The sequence below is a fragment of the Anopheles darlingi genome, chromosome 2 (assembly GCF_943734745.1).
Source record: "Anopheles darlingi chromosome 2, idAnoDarlMG_H_01, whole genome shotgun sequence".
NCBI classification, from domain to species: Eukaryota; Metazoa; Arthropoda; class Insecta; order Diptera; family Culicidae; genus Anopheles; species Anopheles darlingi.
Window position 1 is genome coordinate 49871903 of NC_064874.1, and position 10000 is coordinate 49881902.

At 50.8% G+C, this 10000-nt stretch overlaps 2 protein-coding genes across 4 annotated transcripts in view; both read left to right on the forward strand.

The window, feature by feature from the left end:
- LOC125950033 (organic cation transporter protein-like) overlaps positions 1 to 7529 on the forward strand; it is an 8014-nt gene extending 485 nt beyond the window's left edge. The window contains exon 2 of the mRNA XM_049677597.1: positions 409 to 7529. Coding sequence (XP_049533554.1) covers positions 1976 to 3700 — 1725 coding nt within the window. The 5' untranslated portion in view covers positions 409 to 1975 and the 3' untranslated portion in view covers positions 3701 to 7529. The remainder of the gene's footprint in view (positions 1 to 408) is intronic.
- LOC125950004 (GIGYF family protein Gyf) overlaps positions 1 to 10000 on the forward strand; it is a 17527-nt gene that overhangs the window by 2352 nt on the left and 5175 nt on the right. For all 3 annotated transcript variants that reach the window (XM_049677540.1, XM_049677541.1, XM_049677542.1), the window contains 3 exons: positions 7544 to 8571; positions 8673 to 8831; positions 8929 to 10000. The exon at positions 8929 to 10000 is cut by the window's right edge and continues 1665 nt beyond it. In XM_049677540.1, coding sequence (XP_049533497.1) covers positions 7936 to 8571; positions 8673 to 8831; positions 8929 to 10000 — 1867 coding nt within the window. In that variant the 5' untranslated portion in view covers positions 7544 to 7935. The remainder of the gene's footprint in view (positions 1 to 7543; positions 8572 to 8672; positions 8832 to 8928) is intronic.

Here is a 10000-nt window from a genome sequence, read left to right on the forward strand (position 1 = left end):
ACAGTAAACCAGAGAGTATAACGGAGTGGAGCGGGAGTAACAGAGATGTGAAGAGAAGAGTGTATACCACGTGTATACAGAGTTCCAATCTATGTGATTTGGGGGGTGGTTCATTCATATCTTTATCAGAAACCCCCAATACCTTTCCATATTATGCCAGCAGGATATGGGTTTGTGCTGTTTGCAATGTGCCAATAGAAAACATTGGCATTCATTAGTTGTTAACAAGAGTGTTTACCAAGTGGAAGTTTTTTTTTGCTGCGATTATGTGTATGCTACATGCTTTTCATTCGTCATACTTTTCAAATTCTTTCCAATAATTGAAATAATGATCCACCAACACCTTGTCATGGGCGAAAGATCACACGCCAGGTCTCATGCTAATGTGCTTTTTCTTGGTGTTCTTAGCCACGTTCACGGTTCACCTTTCTGCGGTACGGCGTTGCATGCTACCGCCGTCGCGAACAGAAACACGGTCCCCAAAAAGGTATGTTTAGCTGCTGCCGACGAGCGGTGTGCAATGCACGCACTTTACTCTTACTTGCTCCCGGCGGTTCTCTGCTTTTCTCTCACACTCTCGCGGTTGGCTCGGAATGATGATAGCAACGCGAAGGAAAGAGGATGCCCATCGAACCGCTGCAAGAAGCAATAGCAAAGCAAGCTGCGTATTTTTTGGCACCTCACTCGCGGCGAAACCGTGAGCGCCAGGAAGCAGCGAGTGTGACGGAATCCGGTTTCTGCCGTCTGGGCCGCGCCGGGATCTTAGCGCGGTGGACAAGAGACGGTAGTCTTGCTAGAAAGCGGCTAGAGCAAATCGATTGCGCAAATATGCACGGACCGCGTGCCGTTGGGCCCCGCCGCAGTGAGCATACGGCGGAGGGTGGCACACTGTACGTGAACATCTAGCGATGACGTTTTGTAATGTTCGGTTCCCACAGGAATCGAAATGCTCGATTTACATCGCATTTGAAATGGTTGGTAAAACGCGCGGGGCGGAGAAAAAAAACTAGAAGACCACCGCCAGCGACGGCACACGCACACCTCCGATGCGTGCGTCCGTTAGCTTGATTGTAGTGGTGCTCTGTATCAACGCGCACAAGCCGGGGAGAGCACACAGCTCAGGCGCTCTTTGCACAACACCAGTCGTCGTCGTGGCCGCGCTACACTGCTTCTTTCTTGCACAACCGCGTTTCGCTACGCACGGCAAAATGGTATCGCTATCTCGCTTGCGCCCTGTAGCGCGCGCGCTAGCGAAGGCATGGTGTGATGATGGGCTGTGACCGCCTGGTTTTCCTCGTAATTGCTCGCCGTTCATCAGCATCGTCGGTCGTCGGGGCAGCGATTTCCAATCCCAAACCGATAACGGCATAGGTTCCGTTTTTTAAATTAATATTCTGTGCACGGAATCCAAAAGTGGTCACATTCGTGAGTCAAAGTTAGCGAAAGATTCAAGTAAAGTGTACGACCAATCCCATCGGTCCCGGTATCCGAGTTCCGGTCTCGAGAACTTCTTACCGACAAGCAGAAACATTACAGAAAGTGTCAGCAGTTGGGCGATAGAGCACGGTCAGCAACGAGCAGCAGTACGACCGGTCCTACATGTGATTGCTTGCAACAGCAACGGAAATTGCAGATGAAGGGGGACAATTCCAGTAGGAAATTGTCGAAGTGATTCAAGTGAAAATTATCCTCAGCGACGGACGGGCGCTGGTGCGTACGGTGGCCTTTGCGCAAAATCGACGGAGAAATCGAGTCGAGTAGCAGGCGGTGGCGAGCACGACACAGGCGGCTAGTAGTGACGACAGTGCTAGGTGAAGCACCACAGCACGAGCCTCAAGAGTAACAACGTGTGTGGGGACAAGGAGAGGTGGCCACAGGCTAGTAAAGTGTGACATTTCGTCAAACACATACATACACGTGGCCATTGACGTGCGGTTCATTGCGGCGCGCCCCTTCCACCAGCCGCAGCAGCAGCATGGCTTACGATGACATTCTGCAGCACCTCGGTGGTTTCGGCCGCTACCAGCGCCGGATTTATGTGCTGCTCTGCCTACCGGCCATATGCTGTGCATTCCACAAGTTGGCCGGTGTGTTCCTGCTAGCCGTACCCGAGTACCGGTGCCAGCTGCCGTACGAACTAGCGAACGCCAGCTATGCGTTACCACAGGAACGCATTTCCATGGCCTACCCAATCGATACGCTAACGGAGAAACGCTCGACCTGCACCTTTCTGGATGCGAACTTCACGGATGCGTACTGGAACAGTGGCACGCCGGCCGCCGGCGTACGATCATGCGAACACTGGATCTACGATCGCAGCAAATTCGAGAGTAGCACCGTGACCGAGTGGGATATGGTGTGCGAGCGGAGTTGGTTACGTGCCTCCGCCGATTCGCTGTTTATGGTCGGAGTCATGCTTGGCAGCATCGGATTCGGCTACCTATCGGATAAGTACGGCCGGAAACCGATCTTTTTCGCCTCGCTCGTGCTGCAGGTCATCTTCGGCGTGCTGGCCGGTATAGCGCCCGAGTTCTTCACCTACACCCTGGCCCGCATGGTGGTTGGTGCGACCACTTCTGGCGTGTTTCTCGTCGCGTACGTGATTGCGATGGAAATGGTTGGCCCAAAGGATCGCCTGTACGCCGGTGTCGTCTGTATGATGTTCTTCTCCGTCGGTTACATGCTGACGGCCGGCTTTGCCTACTACATCCACGAGTGGCGCATGCTTCAGATTGCCCTCACGCTTCCGGGCGTACTGTTTCTCTGCTACTGGTGGTTCATCCCGGAGTCGGCCCGCTGGCTGCTGTCGAACGGTCGCCCAACGGAAGCGATCACACTGATCGAACGGGCGGCACGATGCAATGGGTTGACGGTACCGCAGGAAGCACTGGATAAGCTGCTGGAGGAAGACAAGGCGACAACACAGGCCCAGGAGGACTCGAGCGAAGCCAAACCATCGTTGCTCGATATCTTCAAGTACCCGAACCTGCGCCAGAAGGCGATGCTCATCTTCTTCGATTGGTTCGTCAACAGCCTCACGTACTATGGACTGTCTTGGAATACCAACAATCTGGGCGGCAATCCGTTACTGAACTTCGTCATCAGCGGTGCGGTCGAGATACCGGCATACTCGTTCCTACTGCTCACACTGAACCGCTGGGGCCGTCGAACGATCCTGTGCGGTTGCATGATCTTTGCCGGTACGATGCTGCTCGCTACCATGGCCGTACCACAGTCGCAGCAATGGTTGATCGTTGTGCTAGCAATGCTGGGCAAAATGGCCATCACGTCGAGCTACGGTACGGTGTACGTTTTCTCGGCCGAACAATTCCCGACCGTTATTCGCAATGTGGCACTCGGTGCCTCCTCGACCAGTGCCCGTGTCGGCGGTATACTCGCACCCTACTTCAATCTGCTCGGCGACTACTGGCAACCCCTGCCTCTGCTTATCTTCGGTGCGCTGGCCTTCATCGGTGGCGTGCTGTCGCTGCTTCTACCGGAAACCCACAACCAAAAGCTCCCGGAAACGATAGCGGATGGTGAAAACTTTGGCAAACGGAAAACGCTTCCACCGGGAACGAACGGTAGCATTGGCGGTGGTGGTGGTGATGTCGAGCGGACGGCCGAAGAGCTCCAAGAGCTCAGCAAACCGGCGGAAGAACAACAGTCATCGGTCGATGAGGGCAAAGAAAAGTATTAACTACTACACTTCACCATCCGCGACGTACGATGGGTTAGACTTAGGCTTTAGTGTTGAAGCGGAAGTGATACACGGGACCCAATCCGCAAGGAGAAACCAACTATAGAGAGAAAAGGAAAGGGCGCGTGTCTCGAACCCGTCGGACGGACAGGACAGGACAGAACGGATGGATGGACAGAAGATTTCCCCTGAAAGTCGTACGAGAGATCGGATGATTCTGCATGGCCGTTTTTCTCCATCCAATCGTGGCCTCGTATTCTCTTTCCTTCCTCTTTTTTCTCTTCTCTCTTTCTTTCTTATTCCCGGCCTTTGTAAGAATCCTTTTTCATTTGGCACACAGCAGGGGCCATCCCTTGTCAAAGGTATCGCCTCATATGTGCCCATGTGAGTTCCCATTACTCATAATTAGAGGTCCGGGCGAGGGCTTACTTTGCCAGCAATCTGCTGATGGTGGTTCCTTGTATTGTTGGAACCGTTTTGAAGTGCTACACATGAAGATGTGGCGGAGAGTGGTGCGCATGCCCGTCCGACACGCAATCGGTGGCTGGTGGCTGAAGCGAGGAGAAGCGTTAAGCACGTGAAATTATACGGCATTGCTCATACTTCTTGTATCCGCTCAGCAGGAATTCGTAACCGGTCGCTTATGCCGGTTAGGAAGATGGTACTTATATACCTGACGTCAACATTTTTTGGATTTATTTTTTATATTTTCATTTTATTTTAAGGCCTTAAAATGGCATTCGCATAGGAGGGTCTATTGAAAATTGTATGACGATTGGGTATTTAATGTTGTTCTGTACTTAGCAATGCTTCATTTGTAGACGTTGTACGGCTTATCGGTCACACCAATCTTAATCATGTGGACCAACTATTAGTTTCCATTGCATTTGTTATGCCATGTAGCGACACTATCAGTGTACCGGCTGATTGCGTTCCGGTATAGGTATAGAGCCAAAGGCAGAGAGAAAAGTATATGATCAAGTAGAATGATTCAGTGATCGATCGTATAGGACATTCATAGATCTACACAGAAGCTACACAGAAGTAAAGTGTACTCGGAGGTGTGTTATTTGCTTAAAAGAGGGAGTATAGAACGAACAAACAAAAATTTTCACGTGACTAGCGGCGGCGACGCATCACTGGGGTAATCGGTGACATAAATTGGGAAAACTATTTTTATGTCCCACATGGCGTCACGGACTGGCACAGATTCACAGCAGAAGAGAGGAGGTGAGAGAGAGAGAGAGAGAGAGAGAGAGAGAGAGAGAGAGAGAGAGAGAGAGAGAGAGAGAGAGAGAGAGAGAGAGAGAGAGATTGTGTGTGTTCGAAAGCAGATGAGCCCTCCCTCTCCTCAGAAGAGGTGTAAAACACAGACGGCCACTGGTGGTTGCCAACAGTTTGAGTTCAATTTCCTATTTAATGTTTGTCGTTTTCTGTCTTTGTACGATTCTCTGATCTACTACAGACATACACAAAAACGAAAGGCCATTAGATATGCGGTCAAGGAAAGATTGGTCGGGATGCCGACCACGAGATGATGATGAGACAAGACAAGAAGTGACAAACACGGGATGGGGATGAGAAGAGGTGTCTTTCTTAAAATGAGAAAATGCACCAAGCACCATTTATGTGGTTCCTCCACCAGAGAAAAGAACCAGCATCAAGGAATATCGCTCATTATCCCTACGATTCTTTGTTTTCTATTACGGCACAATGGTGTCGACTAATGGCGTAATATCCCGGTTCTATACAACGTTAGTTTGGGATCGTTTCAACCGCCACTTGCTCTCGTTGTACTTTTATCATCCAAAAGCAATCGTGTACTATCTCCATTTACATAACTGGACATTCCAAAATAAGTTTAAGATTTAAACGCATAAGGCTTAAGATGCCGTCTCGTGTCTTTTGACGTCTTTTTTTTTAAACGCAGAACTTATTGTTTAAGCATTTTCTCTTCTCCAAATACTACACTACTTAACTTAGGGAAATAGGAGTAGAGTAAGCCCCATGATGAGTAACATGAATCAGCGGTAACTACTAAAAATCGTTTCTTTACGAACTCGGACGTACTACGTACGTTTTGGCCGCGATTTGTGCAGATGGTTCTTATGTTCGTGCAAGTTTTGTTTCGATATTTTCAACATAAAAATATTAGTAAAGAATAGCAGTGAAAAGCAGAAAAACCAGTTCTAAATAATCACTTGAACGATTTTTGGAAAGAAAATTATACTTCTGATGAATCTAGGGCCTTTGGTGGGTAAGCTTTGGATCAACAGAAAAACACCGACAAAAGGCGTTTTTTCCTAGTAATAATCACTAAGGACGATAAGATCTACTTATTGGCCGGTTAATGTCCGTGACGAACATGTATGAAATAGGGCATCTTTTGTTGACTCGTCAGTTATTGCCTATTCCGATGTGAAATACTTGTCTTATAAAACGACTGAACTTTGTGAAAACGACAAAAACATTCCATGGTAGCCAGAAGTCCAGAAGAGGAGTCCACGTTGATCCTCCATTGGACGATTTAAATGCTGCATTTCTCTGAACATACGTACAAAGTAATACTACCTTGTGATTTTAAATGAACTACCGTTTTACATGAAACATATTTAAGGGCTTGAATTTGAGTATCAGTATATATACAGTAGACAACAGTTTACGGTTTCGTGACAGGGCCATTAATTTCTTTGCTAAATATCTATTAAACGACTTACGACTTGTGTAACAATGACGAGAGACAACGCATCATTAATTTGCGATCAGGTGCCGGAATGTCCGAAACCCGTTCTGAACGAACTACTAGAAAACGAGAGCTTCTATTAAAACCATGATTAAAAAACTTGTTTTGAGCTTACTTAGCTTACTCTGGCCTTCTCCCTTTTCTAGCTCTCCCAACATATTCCTAGTCTTATGAGTTTAGATTGAAACATATCTTGGTCATTAAAACCAAACCATGCACGCGCAAAGCATCTTCTCCTGCTTCTCTTGATCTTGTATCGAATGATTGTACGTTCGTATCATCGTACGATGAACTAGGAGGACGCTAACGACGCATGGTGCTGCTCGTCCGACAGTCAATCATTCGATACTCACAGCCACACATCGGTTATCGGTTATTGATAAGATAGATTGGTGCTAGGTGGAGATAACTCTCTAGCGGCGGGCTAGCAACACTACCGCATGGTAGCATGGTAATTCAATGAGTGAAGAACTCAGCGAAAGGGCTTAAAACGATCACTCGATACCACCGATCACGCTACGGTGGAGTGCTCGGTACTCCGCCGGACTAGGGTTCAATGGTAGGACACAAGAGGGGGCCCCATTTGCATACTACCGCCAGCTTCAACTTTTTCCCGGTGCGATTCCGGCTATCGTGTACTTATTATACCAATAAAGGATGCTGCTAATCAGAACATCAGTAAACATCGTCGTTTCCCTACGCTGTCGCACTATACGACGATCGCGCCATGATGACGCCCGTTCGATGCGTTCGATGTTGAAACAATTACTATCAATTGGTTTACGAATCTCATGCGGTGGAAACCATTTTTCATTTTGTTCGTTGTTGTCCCACCTCCCACCCTCCACTTGCCTCGTTTTGATTGTAAAGGGGGCAACCAAGCAGTTGGAACCAAGAGAGGAGGAGTTCCTTTTGTACGGCAAGAGATCACATCAGGGAAAAGGACAAGAAGCACCCAGCAGCAAGTTGTCGCTGTAGCCATCATCCAGTAACGGGTCGGTTAATTGATGCCTCCGACCGATTGTTGCCTAAGCGCTAGTGAATTGATAATGCATTGTTTAACCGTTCTGTCTCTTTTCTCTTTCTCTCTTTCGCCACAGTGAGTGCGGTTGCTTGACGGCATACCAATAGTGGTAGCGGCAGCTGGGGATCGTTTGGTGCGAGCCAAACGATTGATAAGCCGATCGGCAAAGGTCACCACAACAGTGAAGCACACGCATCTTCCGGCTCCGTCATCGGTCCCATCATCCGTCTCCTGCCGGCCCTCCTCGTCCAACTGCTGCGAGTACGGAGAGCTAGAGAGCTGCGTCGACTGTCCATCTGCTGGTTGGCTGTGATCATCACCGCTTCGATTGATTTCGATAGTAACGCGCCCTAACGTCGATTCGATCGTGCGTGTGAGCCGCGCGTGCGTGTGTGTGTGTGTGTCCGTGTCTGTTGTTGCCTTTGTTGGTGAGCGCCGCCAGTGAGCAGGTCCGGGATCTCGGGAGCGATGGGTGACGCGATCAACTTCGGACCGGCGTGGTTGCGCAAGGGTGGTACACCTGCGTACGACACTAAAACCAGTAGCAACAGTACCAGCAGCAGTAGCAGCAACAATCATCACGTTAACAGCAACAACAGCGGCAGCGGCAGCAGTAGCAACAGTAGTGGCCAACACTCGAACACGAACAATATCATTACCGTCGCCAACAACAGTGGCGGTGGTGGTGGTGCCGGATTGCACCACCAGCCACTCCATTCCCACCACCACCATAACTCGCATCCTGGGCTAGCGCATAGTGGCAGTGGCAGTGCCATTGGCGGAGGCGGCGGTGGTGGTGCTGGAACAGGAGGCGGAATGTCTAACAATTCGGGTGGCGGTGTTGGTGGTGGTGGTTCCGCCGCCGCTAGTGCTGCTGCTGCCGCTGCTGCTGCTGCTAATAATAATGGTACATCCACTACCCGATATGCGCTGGCCGAGTTCCGTTATGGGCGCGAGGAGATGCTCGCATTGTTCGACCTGAAAACGCTCAAGGGACCGGAGATACTGGTCAACTATAAGCATCTGTACGTGGAGAAGGCCCAACCACCCCTCGCGTTGACTCCCTGTCCGGAGGAGGAGCTCGTTGCTGAATCAGATTCCAGGGTAAGGAGCATCGTCGTGCGTCGTCGTCGTTCATCGGACGCAATATGTGGTGCATCTTTATTAATTGAACTTGTCCTGTCACCTCTCGTCTGTCTTTGTAGCGCATGTGGCAAACAAGAAGTATTTCGACGGGAATACCGAGCCGCGGTGCTGGTCGCGGTGTTTCGGTCGATCGAGGTCGAGGCCGTGGACGGGGCGTCTACACGAGCTATACCCGTTCAACCTCTTTCTACGATGATGAGTCCAGAGGTGTAGGAAGAGTAAGTATCGATGGGGATCGGAACCTAATCCGGATTTTAATTACCTTTCAACTTCAACTAACACGTCTCTCTCTCTCTCTCTTCGTCTTTGATACAGGGTGAACGACCGTGGCTGGAGCGGAACGGTGTAACCGGTGGCACCGGCACGTTGGGTGGCGGCGGAGGTATAGGTGATGTGGAGTGGAACAGCACGTCGTCCAGCCCGAGAAAGGACTTTGGTTCCCGGATCCGTTCGACGGGCGGTGGGGCGTCCGGTACGATGGAAAGTTGGCGTCGTTCGCGCACCGACGATGATACGGGCACGGGCAGCAACGGGGGGATTGCTGGTGGTGATTGGCGCTCCGGTGGTGGTGCTGGTGGTGGTGCCGGCGGCGGCGGCGGCGGCCTCAGTGGCAGTCGCGAAAAGTGGACCCGTTCGACGAGCTGGCGCGATGAGGACGGGAATTCGCACCACGGACTGAACAGTAGCAGCAGCGAGCGGATGATCTCGGTACCACCGTACAAATCGCGCCTTACCTCTTCCACTGGCCACGGTAACACGGAGCTACACAATAGCTCGTCCGGTGGCAGCATTAATAGCCACTCGCTCCATGGAATGGACAAACGCCGTCAGCACTATGACGCGGACGAGTTGCCCGAATGGGCAACCGAAAACCCATGCGACTTCGGTGGAAGCTTCGATGCGACCGGTGCGTTCCACGATTCCGATAATGATGAGAGAGAAGGGGGAGCTGCTGGACACGGCGGCGGCGGCGGCGGCGGCGGCGGCGGCAGTGGTGGTCGTACGTACGACGACGCTGATGATGCGAACGGTCGATCGTCCTATCATTCAGCAAGTTCGAAAGCTGTCGATCGTTCAAAACCGACAACGGTGACGGGCAGACGTGCTGGTAATGCTGCTGCGGCATCGGGTGAAGATGGACCGGCTGAAGATTCGTCGGCATCCGCTGCCTCCTCGTTGTCCTCTTCTTCCGGTGGAGGAGGAGTCGAAGGAGTAGTAAAGCGTGGTGGTGGTGTTGGAGCGAGAGATGACACCAACCATTCTGCGAATCACGTCGGTGTCGAAGAGGAAACAAATTCGAGTAATTTGAGCCCTGGTGAAACCGGAACAGATGCCGAACAGCAGCAGCAGCAGCAGCAGCAGGAGCAGGGTCACGACAATAGATCGC